Source organism: Microtus ochrogaster, unplaced genomic scaffold (assembly GCF_000317375.1).
Source record: "Microtus ochrogaster isolate Prairie Vole_2 unplaced genomic scaffold, MicOch1.0 UNK31, whole genome shotgun sequence".
Lineage (NCBI taxonomy): Eukaryota > Metazoa > Chordata > Mammalia > Rodentia > Cricetidae > Microtus > Microtus ochrogaster.
This window is the reverse complement of record NW_004949129.1, coordinates 1,069,381-1,082,057: the sequence shown is the minus strand read 5'-3', so window position 1 is coordinate 1,082,057 and position 12,677 is coordinate 1,069,381. Positions and strand designations below refer to the sequence as shown.

At 44.1% G+C, this 12,677-nt stretch overlaps 1 protein-coding gene across 1 annotated transcript; it reads right to left on the bottom strand.

The window, feature by feature from the left end:
• Nucleotides 1-1,702: 1,702 nt before the first annotated feature.
• On the bottom strand, nucleotides 1,703-7,946 carry Krt25 (keratin 25). The gene is made up of 8 exons (XM_005368248.2): nucleotides 7,516-7,946; nucleotides 6,932-7,014; nucleotides 6,192-6,348; nucleotides 3,484-3,645; nucleotides 3,264-3,389; nucleotides 2,706-2,923; nucleotides 2,127-2,194; nucleotides 1,703-1,814 (listed from the first exon to the last, which is right to left on the bottom strand). Exons 1-8 carry the CDS (start codon nucleotides 7,930-7,932, stop codon nucleotides 1,705-1,707), a joined length of 1,341 nt encoding a protein of 446 aa, XP_005368305.1. The 5' UTR covers nucleotides 7,933-7,946; the 3' UTR covers nucleotides 1,703-1,704.
• Nucleotides 7,947-12,677: the final 4,731 nt, after the last annotated feature.

The following is a 12,677-nucleotide window of genomic DNA, read 5'->3' as shown; positions in this document are numbered from 1 at the left end:
AAGATTGGATGGCAGGTGAGAAGGGGGACATGGGAGGGCAGAGAGAAGGGATACGGGTTGCTTTCAGCATTTTTTGACTATCATGAGATATTTTTTTTGAAGTGGGATTTTCTCTGCGATCGCAATGTTTTCTTTTCACGTAACCTAGTATTCTGGCTTTCGTGGCCTCTAGCTACGATCGCATCAGATGATCACAAAAGCAATCCAGGGGTAATTACAGTGCCCCTGAGAAAGATGTCATCATCTTCTCTGTTTGATGTTCCACATAGCGCTCCAAAGTAAAATTTCCCACATGGATTACAACGTAGATAATTCGGCCACAGAGATACCGGTTCAGCTAAGTATAAGGGACTAGATCTGATGCAAGGCTATCAAGTTTACAGTTCGTTTAACAGGCATGACCAGCCTGTGGCCCATGCCCCATGTGTCTGAGGATAGTTTGAATACAGATCAACACATTTGCAGATTAGAGCATTGTGCTGCAATGTCCGAGCAGTCAACACCCCCAACTAACTAACATGCTTCTCTTTTGTTGGTGGTGAAGAGATATAAGTATTTGCTATGATATAACCTTAAGAGACAAATGGATGAGAGGCCCCATCTACTCCTGAGGATTTTAAGCAGTTAATGGTTGCTGGGGGAGAGAGAGGCATTTTCTCAGTGTGGAATTTATTGGTAAGATGCCGACTTGCCTGTAAGCAGCCTTAATGATGAAACTCATTGGAATACACACACACACACAACCACACACACACACAAAACCACACACACAGAGACATGCACTTCATGAAAATAGAAGGAGGACTCATTGGGAGGAGGGAGAGGATTCACAGGAGTGGAACAAGAGAGTGTGTGTGTGAGGGGGTGAATATGATTAAAACACACCACACACAAGCATAAGAATGTCATTGCTCAGCACATTATTATGTAATGTCGATTTAGGCTAATAAAGAACAATGGCAAAGCCACAAATGGATGGTTCTATCAATAGAATTTGGGTTCTAAGCCAACGTTTGCTCTAATCTCTCTTCTATTTGGAATATTGTTTTACTATATACTCACAAAGACAGTGATATTGAAATTGAACTAAATTACACTTCTTGAAAGCCTCTGTCACTTTAAAGTACACCTTATGATGATTTGTTTCATCTCTACAATAATTTTAAACAAACACTTTCTTTATTCCTAGCTATCGAATGAAGACTGCGTCATGCATACATTTTCCTGTCCTGACAGGAAGTAGGCTTCTCATGTCAAAGTGGGGCCGACTAATTGTCAGTGGATGGACATTTATTCTCTCTGACCTTGTCTAGAGAGCCTTGTGAAAACCTAGGGGGAAGACCTCTTAATCAGCTTATAAACTTTGCATGTGAATCCAAAGCCTCTAAATGTTCATATTCTGTAGCCCGGCCAAGACCCTTTCAACGATAAGACAACGCCAGCACTAGGGATTAGTTGCTCAAGGGAGGTTTATTGACAGTAAAGAGCTGCTAACAGACAGCGGTGGGGTACTCGGGTGAGCCCTCACTTTTGCACACGACCTCTCTCCAGATGGATGGGGAGTTCGGCTGCCGATGGCTCAGAAAGGGAAAGGGTCAGAAGGCAGTAGGTCAGACATTCTTCATAGGCTTGCTCACTTCCCAGGCGGAGTTCACACCTCATCTTCTCCGAGGTTTCTTTTTTTCTCCTTTGCTATGTTCTTTGTTAATTGCTTTGAGATTTCTCTTCCAGGGAGTGGAGCCTGGTGGTAAGGATTTTGCTGCGCTGGTCCACCTCCTCTAGAACTTTCTTAACCACAATGGCTTTGGCTGAATCTGAAAATGCCAAGTTAAAAGAGGACTTTAGACAGCCAGAAGGAAACGAATAAGAAGTTACATAAAGGAATATGATCCGGTCCCCGCCCCCGCAATGTAGACCAGAGTAGGTAGAAAGCACAGACACGACTCAGTTTTGGTGACTTTTGACCACTGGGTTAGGCCAAATCATGGTGACATTTGACTTTAAAATAAGCACCGGGGTCTAAAGTGAGACTCCTAGTGTGCAATGATATCAACTCTAAGTCCTACGGCAGCCCAAAAGCAATGATCTGGGCACTGGACATAACAAAGGCATTTTAGCTTCGTTACCTTTGATTTGATTGCCGGCATTTCCAGATCCATAATCTTTAGACTTGTAACTGGCAGACTTACAAGCCCTGTGAAAACATCACAAGAGAGTGACATGGAGAGATCCCTTCTGTTTTAGGCCCAGTATGAGAACTTCTTTTTGCTCTTTGGAGAACGTATTCGGTGGGTGACAGGGGAAACCACCGTCCTTTGACATTACCCATGGTAACAGACAGTCGCGTTTGTTCATGGCACAGTTTCAGCTCTGATCTAATTAAGTGCCTTTCGGGATGGCCACCCCACGCATCAGGAGAGCTAGGCTCTATGACTGCAGTGGACTCAAAGTCAAAGGATGGCATTGTATTTACAGAGAACCTACACACGGTCTCCTCTGTCTTGGATCTCAGGGTCATTTACCATACTGACTCTAGTGTAAATGGTGTTACAAGTAACGGTTGTTCTTTAAGGTATGCCCAACACCAATGCAGTACTTTCTTTGTGCAGTTTTCCTGTGTGGATGTTGGAACCCACTGCCGTGGAAGAAGTGGACGTGGAGGGTGGGATGCGTATGGCTTTTCACACCTAAATACCTTCACCTACCCTTCATCTCCTCCTATGAGGAGGCAGTAGGTCTCGATCTCCTTCTCCAGGTGGGCCTTGACATTCAGCAGCTGCTCGTATTCCAGCTTCTGGCCCTCGGTCTCGGTCCTGACCTGGTGCAGCTGCTCCTCCAGGGCGCTGATCTGAGCCTGGATCTGAGCCAGTTGTGTGCAGTAGTTACCCTCGGTCTCCGTCAGGGAGCACTCCAGAGAGTGTTTCTATCGGGAAGAATACAGAGTCATTGAAAAGGATGTACAAGACAAGCTCGTCAGCCAAGTGCGCCTTTAATGCCAGCAGTCGGGAGGCAGAGGCAGGTAGTAGATCCCCTGGAGTTCCAGGCTAACCTAGTCTACAAAGTGAGTCCCAGGACAGGCAGAACCACACATGAAATCCTTTCTCAAAAAACAAAACCAATCAAAACAAAACAAAACAAAAAATCAAAAAAACAAAATGAAAGCCTATGTGAACATCTTTTCTGCAGCAAGTGGGGTTTTTAAGCCAGTGGGTGGAAATTTAAAACAAACTTAGGGAGTAATAACACACTCCTTCCATATATACCGTGGCTAGGAGAGACTGAAGTTCAATTTCCAGAGTTTGGAGCGTGCGCTTCATTTCAGTCAGCTCGTTCCTGGCTGAGGTGGTGGCGCCTACATCCTCGGTGATCTGCTGCTGCAGCGAAGCGCTCTGAAACGGCAACCAAGAGGGACAGGCAGATCTTAGCTTGGCAACAGCACTAAAACGCATAGGGACTATAGGGACGGAGTCAGGCGAGAGTTACCTTTTCCTGGAACCAGGCCTCGGCGTCCCTGCGGTTCTGCTCAGCCAGGGCCTCGTACTCGGCTCGCATGTTGTTCAGCAGGACGGTGAGATCCACACCCGGGGCTGCGTTCATCTCCACGTTCACGTTGCCTCCCGCTGCGCACTGCAGAGCCTGCATTTCCTGGAGGCAGAGAGGTGTTGAGCTGAAGTACAGTGGAACTTTCAGGGAGTCTAGAAGCTTACTTAGCTTTGGAGAGTTCTCATCCTGGTGTCCATCCTTGTCTCTGCAGTGACCACCTTTCCACATTGTATAGCTCCCATCCACTTGGCTTACCTCTCAAGGCTGGTGAAGATAACCATCACCGAGTAGCCTGCTTCATTTGGGAAGAAATCTTAAAGGCTCCAGAGCCCTTTATTGTTGTGAGTCTAACCCTGCCCCTGGGGCTTCAGGGCTTCAGTTTAGCTCTGGTACCCAGAATAAGTCTTAGTTCCTTCACAAATCCAAGTCCTTAAACCCCTTAAATGAACTGTCCTCTGGCTCTTATTTGGATTGTTTAAATATGCACCCCTTTGTCTGTCTTCTTCAAGCAGTAAGAGATCACCTTGAATGCTTTCTCAACTCAACTACTCTCTGAACACAGCCTGAGCAGAGTCAAATGGTTTAGTTTAGATAATTAATGATATAAATAGATAAATAAATGTGTACGCTCACACATGTGTGTGTGTGTGCAGGCAAGGAAGGATCCAGCTGTTAAGTTTATACAATGGTTACAGTGCTCTTTTGGATGTTGGAGTCACACATATCCCTGTGTGATTTCTGGTTCTGGCAAGTTGTAGCTATGTTAATTTGGGGAAATTGTGATTAATCTGAAAACTGAAAGTAATTAAAAAGAAATCCTTCTCTGGGTGGTGTTAAGAGCAGAGGAAGGGTTGATAATAACACTGTGGCTTTGCAATATTGTTTGACATGTGAGTGCTGGTTCTCATGATTCCTGTCATCGTGACAGCAGGAATCTGGGCTGCTGTCAAAGACGACACAGTCTTCTGTCTGAACGGGTTGCTATTGGCTAAATCCGTTCTAAGTACATGGACAGCAGGTGTCCCTGCCAAGCCTGTACAATCTAAAACAGCACAGGCCCGCTGTCTGCTGCCAAGACCTTCCTCCTCGCTCCTGGGTCAGGGCAGCGTTCTTTCCTCCAGGAAGCCAACTTCCGGTTGGTCCTTAGACCAGCTCCTTCCTGCTGTGAATTCACTGTACCATCTCTGTCTCTGCAGGTGACTTTAAAGACTGCAGAGCTGAGTGAAAACTCCTCCAGCTTTTAAAAAAAAAAAAAAGATTAAAAACAAAGGAAAAACTTGGGGATCTGTGGGCCCATCCTTAAGCAGAGTATTTTTAAAACGTCAATTGCTCCTGGCTTATGAACAGTTTTTTGAGTAACTGCCGTGGATTATAACCACACGTGAACTCACTGTGCCAAACAAATGCTGTAATTCCAGCGGTTTAGTTTACAAGCTAGCCTCGCGACTAACCAAGTAGCATGCTAGCTCCGGATTTAAGCATTTGTCTTAACTTCTGCCATTTAAAAAAAATACCAAAATAATTTAAAGGCACCCCACCGCCTTTTATTAAAGCAGAAAATATGGAGTGTAAAAACAGTGGCTTCGTGATCAAGTGAGCACTTCAGGAAACTATGCGCTGGTTCGTGTCTATCATGGTGTCTAGTAAGAATATATTTAAAGTGTTAAATGGGAGCTGTATACCACACACCTCCCCTCAATGCTTAGGGATCATTGCGGAAGAGGGGGTGGAAAGATCGGAAGACTCGGAGGTGGCGCACAGTGCCAAGGAAACCGTGATTTCTGGACATAATAGGGCAGCTGCATGTACAAATTCATGGCGGTTGTGCCAGCATCCCCCGGACTCGCACAGGCTCAAGCCAGACAAAATCCAAGGAAGGAATGGGGGAGTTGGGCACAAAATCCTCCATCTAGTAGAGCCACAATTAGCATTTGATAGCTGCTGGGAGCAGAGGAGTCAGTTTTGTCTAACTGTGACCCCTGGGAATGACCTCACTCCAGGGCGGGCCCCATTTCCAAGAGTAGTTAAGCCATGCAAACTAAACTCGATGAGGGTAGGGGCGAAGAAAGTTCAAAGTTGGGTGGGTAGGGAGGTGAGGGGTGGAAAGGATGACTATGGGAGGGGTTGGGGAGGAAGGGTGATCATGATCAACATCTATTGCTTGAAAGTCTCAAAGAAAGAACTTACGCAAATATTATTAAAAAGGGTCTTAATATTACGACCATATTCCGTCTGTCAGAAGTTGATGTGCGCTTCTGTTACACAGAAATTAAGATCCAGTTTTCTTAGAATAGCTTTCAAAGCACATTCATTTCGTCTAATTAGATATAATTGTCTAAGTAGACCACTTAACAGCTATAATGACAGTCAGCCACTGATCTTAGAAGCGGTCTGGAAAGCAGGGTTCTTCCGCCCAGCCATGGGAAAGTGGGCGTAAGAATAAGAATGACTAGATACAGGCCACTCAACACCTGGGAAGAGAAGCTGGCTTCCTGTGGGTTTGACAAAGAGCCTTCGGACCAATTGCCTGCCTGTGAGGGCCAGTGGGGGCGTTATCTGCTGCGGGCAGTGTGGAGAAGCAGAGCAGAGCCCGCCCGCCCGCCCACATGCACGCACGCACCCACGCAGGCAGGCACGCACGCCCTTACCTCTTTGTGGTTCTTCTTGAGGTAAGTGAGCTCCTCACTCAGGGTTTCGTACTGAATCTCCAGGTCGGTTCTGCACAGCGTTATTTCATCCAGAACTCTGCGCAGCCCGTTGACATCAGCCTCCACGCTCTGGTGGAGAGCCAGCTCATTTTCGTACCTTCAAAAGTGGCAGTGATGTTTTCCAGTTTGTCACCCGGTTGGAGATGGTCACCAATCATGGGCATACTCCAAACTCGGGACCTCTGAAGTGGCAAATTTGGCCACTTTTGTGACATTTTTGAAGTTTATTGTACACTTGCCATTTTTTTTTTAACGTGTGAGAGGTGTTTGACAAAAAAAAAGAAGTAGGTTATCGGGCACTAGTTTTATAAACAATCACTAAAACTAGCCAAGGTATAGAAAAGCGATAGCATTCACGTTCTTTTCTAAAAGAATTTAAGATGTGTCTTGGTCACACCCACCTTGCCCTGAGCTCCCTACTCACACTCCCCTTGGGTGACCCCCCAGCATGGCCCCTCCCATTTCTAGGTTCTTTTTTTGTACCCTAGAGTCCAATCAGCGCTGCCTGCTGGGATGCTGACTGATCTTATTGGCTTGGCTTTGTTCAGGTAACCATAGCTTCACTGAGGACAGGAATAAGTGTTTTAATGTCGGAATGAGAGTGGCTAGTTCTAATGGAGCGATTAAAAAGAAGTTTGAATTAAGGCTGCACGAATTCCCTTCACTCTGGGACAACTTACTTGAGTCTGAAGTCATCAGCTGTCAGCCGGGCATTGTCAATCTGCAGAACAGCATTGGCGTTGCTGGTGGTCGAAGTGATGATCTGGAAACCAGGAGTGTGACTTTTTAAAAGGCCATTTATTGCAATAGTTAAAAAGGCAAAGGGTTATTATTATTATTATTATTATTATTATTATTATTATTATTATTATTATTATTGTGTTAGAAAATGCCAGTGATAAAAATTAAGTAGGTAGCGCACGCCTTTAACCCTAGTACTGGGGAGGCAGAGACAGGCAGAGCTCTGTAAGTTTAAGGCTAGCCTGGTCTACAGAGAGAATTCCAGGATAGCCAGGGCTACATAGAGAAACCCTGTCTTGAAAGACCAAAATAAAACAAACAAAAAAATATGAGGCTATCATCAAGGGCATTTTAAACACGAGGTTAAACATTCGAATCTACTTCCTGACTATTTCCTGACTATTACTTGGTAAAGTAATATGTCACTAGAATTATAACAAATAAGATGTAGCAGGTCTTTTTCAGTAAAGAGAAATTCACACAGTAAACTACACAATGTGACTGCAAAAATATAATTTCTTACCTGGTTTTTAAGGTCATCAATGATCGGGAAGTATCTACTATAGTCATGATCGAGACCCCGACAGGAGCCTGGTCCAAATTTTTCATACCAACTCTTGATCTTCTGCTCCAGGTCGGCGTTGGCCTCTTGCAGTGCTTGTACATTCTCCAGGTAGGAGGCCAGGCGGTCATTGAGATTCTGCATGGTCACCTTCTCATTGCCAGAGAGAAGGCCCCCCTCATTCACGGTGAAGCCAGCACAGGAATTGGCCACCCCCGTGTTTCCTCCTGTAGAACTGCTCCCAAAGGCGCAGGAGAAGCCACTTCCGATGCCTCCTATGCCACAAGTGTTCCCAGCCCCAAAGCTGGTTCCCCTGAGTGATCCTCCGCTGGGACGGGCATAGGACCTCCTGGATCCACTGGAGAGACGAAGAGACATGATCCTGGGGCAAGCGGGTCACAGAGCTGTGTTCTTCAAAGTCAGAATGGAGTGCCTTCTGACCCTGATGGCTTGGTTTGCCTTTTTATAGACAATTTCTCAAGGGTGTTCTACGAAATTCTGCCTACATAGAGTAAAGCTTGGCTTGCCACCCTCAGCAAGTTAGCATAATTGGGTGATTTTTTCTAATTAGTAACTAACTTTGCCGGACTCGTCTCTGTAGAAGGACAGTTGCCCCCTAGGTTGGTGTTTATCTGAGGAATGGATCCGGGTGGAGTAATGTCAGACTCATTATTACAATTTAAAATTACCAGTGAGTCATATAGTTCTCTTCTAGCCTGAGTAGATAACGCTTGGGGCTCCGTCACAGAACAGGAATCTGGCATCGGGGGTTCTGGGTTATCTCACCAAGGCAGCTTTTGATGTGTCTGAGACTCCACTTCGTCGTTCCAATCCTTCCTACATTGCTTGAGCAGTGGCCACGATTCCTCTCCTTACCCCTTCAACCATGAGGCGGTGGTTTGTTCATTTGTTCCAAAGTCCTGTTGTCACGGTGTCTGATGGGAAATTAGCCGCCATTCTGCTGACGCGTGCAGCATGCTTTGTTGACTCTTCCGAGTGAGCACGGTTGTCTCCTCCGCTCATCCACTTTGGTAATTAGGGACACACCTCTAATTGCTGTTATGTTTTGTGGGAGCTTGGAAGGACATCAGCTAATTTCCTGACCCCAGAAAATTTGAAGCCAACTTAGAAGGAACAGTTTCACCTTTACGTGATTTATTTAGCTCAGGTAAAAGCCATGGGATGGTAACTATTCATTGGGTGTGGGTTCATACATATCAGTTGAAAACCCTAAATATGAAAAGCCCACATGTAAATGAAATTTGAGCGACATATACCTATGCGCACGTATAGGATACGATGTTTCGTTCCGCGCATGCGGTGGAATGACTGACTCTAGCTAATTAACATATCCCTCCTCTCACCTATTTTGGCAGTGAGACACTTAGAATACACTCAGCAATTTTCAAGCAAAGCATGCGCTGGTATTAACGTAGTCACCTAATTGTGTAATGCCTCTCCTGAACTTATGTCTCCTAACTGGAATTTTATGCCCCTGACCAACATTTCCCCCTTGTCCTTCCATGCAATTATTGAGGCTGAATATCTCTTCAAAGACCCACTGACAGTTTCTTTAAAGGAACGTCTTTTAAATCAGGCTGTTTTCTTGTTATTTAGTCAAGTTCTTTATATACTTCGAATACTAACAATCTTATTAGAGATTGGGTTCTCAAGGTCTCCTCACAGTGTGCTGGTCAGTTCTTTACTCGGATTTATTTATTTATTTATTTATTTATTTATTTATTTTGTTCTGAGGAAGCTTTTTAGGATTTTATAGTTCCATGTTTCTAATGTTTCATTTGATGACCGTATTTAGGTTTTCTTTTCTTTTCTTCCTCCCATCTCTCCCCACCCTCTTTTTTAGTATTTGCCATATTTCCAGAGAACTTAGATTTAGTTTCCAGTACCCACATCAGGCAATTCACAATCACCTACAACTCCAGCTTCAGGGGATCTGATGCCCTCTTTTGGCCTCCATGGGCATTCACACACACATATGTGGAACACACACCTACAGATACACACACACACGTATATACACACACACATACACGCACATATAATTAAAAATGAAATATATCTTTAAAAAGTTTATCCAGACATGTTAAGAATTTTTTTCTTATGTTTTTCTCTAGTAACCCTAATTTTCAGGCCATATTTTTAGGAGTTAAATCCATTTCATGTTGATTTTTGTATATAGGTAAGGTGAGGCCCCAAAGTCTTCATTTTCTCTCCAGTTCCCCCACATTATCAATTGAAGATACTGTCCAGTGTGTAGTTTGGGGATTTTAAAAGAATAAATTGATTGTAAATGTGTGGGTTTATTTCTGGTCTCTCTTCTTCCACCATGTTGTGGTGGTACATGATATTTTAAATTATTGACAATGGTATGAGTTTTGAGATCAAGTGGATTGATGCCTTCAATGTCGTTCTCTCTTCTAACCGTTCAAGACGCTCTGTGGTTCCACATGAACTTTAAGACTGTTTTTTTCTAACTCTGTGAAAAGGTGTACTTAGTTTTAATAGAGGGTTTTATTGACTCAGTATATAAACATTTTAATCATTTCAATTCTTATCCATGAACATGAGATACATTTACACTTAATGTTCTTTTTGATTTCTTCTGTAATGTTTAAAAATGCATTTACTTATTATTTTGGGAATTTTCTATATTGTATTTTGATATTCAACCCCACAATCTCACGTCACACCCTACCTTTCCAATTTTGTATTCTCTTAAAAAAATAACCGCTTGGCTACAATTTACGCTGCTCATATACTCCCAGAAGCATGTCTATGAAGAGATTGCCTATTGTATAACCTACCAGGAGCCACACCCTCAAAAGAAGATGAACTCTCTCTCCCTGGAAGCCGCCAAGGGTCTGCAGCCCCTCTGGACTCCCGCCTCCCCCTCCCCGAACTCCCGCCCTCCCCCCAAGCTGCCAAGGGTCTGTAATGATCCTTTACTTCCTGTACTACACTTTTCCCTTAGGTATTTTTGTTCTGTGGTAGACGGATTGCTTTGTTCTGTGATGCTTTGTGATTCCCGAGATAGAAATGCCGCTGATTCTCAGTTGTGGATATTGTTTTCTACAACTTTACTGAATTCATGTATTAGTTCCCACAGGTTTTGATAAGGTATTATTGGACCGCATGTGTGTGTACATGCCAGAGGCCAGCTTCTTCTATTGTTCCTACCTGTATCTTTAAAAATTTTGTTACTGTGTATACATGTGCTTTTGATGTATTTATATGTGCGTATTCCACAGGATGTGTATGGAGTCAGGGGCAACTTTGGAGCGTTGCTTCTCTCCTCCTACCTTTATTTGGATTCTAAGGATTGAGCTCAGGTCCTCAGACTGGCGTGGCAAGTGCTTTAACCACTGAGCTGTCTTGCCACCCACCTCTAGTTTTTGAGATAGGATCACTCACTGAACCTGGAGTTCCCCATTTTATCTAGACTGACTGCTCATCAGGTCCTTAGGATTCTCCTGTCTCTCTAGCCCAGCCCTGGGATGGCAGACTAGTTACCAAGTCTTCCTTTTACCTGGGAGCTGGGAATCTAAACTTTGGTCCTCATGTTTGCACAGCAAGCAATTCACCCCCAGAGCCATCCCTAACCCTATGGAGGATTTAAAAGAGAATATTAGTAATGGGCGTATGTAAGGAAGGGCTTAGTGATTAAGAACATGTACTTCTCAATTACCACACTCACAATGAGTGTTTCACAGGGTTCACAGCTAAGTAAGATGACTGATTATCATCGTTGCTATTATTGTTATTATTTATTATTATTATTTTGTCCCAGAAGCCTGCATAACATTTCCCAGTGCTGAGAGCTAGTCCGGAGGGAGGACACATTCTGAGCAATCATTACTGTGACTGCTCCATACATAGAGCCAATGTGTGTGTTGTCTTTAGCCATAGGTCTGTTAGGAAAAATCTTAAGACAAGCCACACAAAAGAACTCCAATCACAGCAGATTAAACCATGTTAAATGCCCGTGTTTAATAGATGGCACACTCCTGGGTGGCCGGGAGGGCATGGCGAGGGAAAGACAGAGGGAGCACATACTCAAACCCAAAACCTTGTATTTCTCTTTTCCATGTGAGCTTAAATACCCTGTGGGGGTCAGTGCTTGACAGGCTGGGAGTTGGAGTCCAAGCGCAAAGCACTTGGCAGGCTGGGAGTTGGAGTCTAAGCATAAAGCGCTTGGCAGGCTGGAAGTGACACTTACAACTCAATATTACAAGGTCCTTATCATCAAGTTCTGGTGGACAACCAAGAGTGATGGCAATAGTCTGTATTGTTGAGAGTGCGGTGGTTGGAAAGAAAATGGCCCCCAACTGGAGTGGTGCTATTGGGAGGAATATCTCTGCTAGAAGGTGTGGCCAACAATGGAGAAAGTGTATCACTGTGGGGGTGGGCCTCAAAGTCTCTTTTGCTAAAGCTTGGCTCAATCGACCCCGACTTCCTGTTGACTACAAGATATAGGCTTCTTAGCTACTTCTCCATGCTGCCATGGCCCTCGCCATGATGATCTGTCTGCCTCTGCCTCCAGAGTACTGGGACTTAAGGTCTGTCTTACCATGGCCCCTACAAGACCTGTCTTTTGTTCCATCATGGCCTTAATCTTATCTGCCTACTGTGTATTCAATATTATGTTATTGTTAGTTCACTGTTAAGAAAGTCTAGTCAGGTAGGGAGTTGGGGAAAGAACATGACAAAATTGTATGTATGAAATTCTCAAAGAATAAATAATAAAATTACAAAAGAGCAAAAGAATGTCCAGTGAAATTTTTGTATTGGAGAGACATTTATTTATTTATTTATTTATTTATTTATTTAAAATATTGACTTTTTGGAAACAAGGAAGACTGCTTAAACTTCCTTGTCTCCATAAGGAGTTGTTTTCATCAAAGGCCTGTACTACTTAGAAATCTATCATGGAGGCAAGCCTGTCTATCTGCTTTAGAAGGAAAATGTGGCACCTTTAATCCCAGCACTCAGGAGGCAGAGGCAGGTGAATCCCTGTGAGTTTGAGGCCAGTCTGGTCTACAAGAGCTAGTTCCAGGACAGCTAGGACTGTTACACAGGGAAACTTTGTCTCCAAGAACCAAAAA

What these genes read in the sequence shown, in the direction of transcription:
- Krt25 (XM_005368248.2), bottom strand. Translation starts at nt 7,932, where the DNA reads ATGTCTCTTCGTCTCTCCAGTGGATCCAGGAGGTCCTATGCCCGTCCC. An exon ending in TTGATGACCTTAAAAACCAG is followed by an intron (nt 7,015 to 7,515) that starts GTAAGAAATTAT and finishes CCTGGTTTCCAG; the next exon opens with ATCATCACTTCGACCACCAG. An exon ending in GCTGATGACTTCAGACTCAA is followed by an intron (nt 6,349 to 6,931) that starts GTAAGTTGTCCC and finishes CCACTTTTGAAG; the next exon opens with GTACGAAAATGAGCTGGCTC.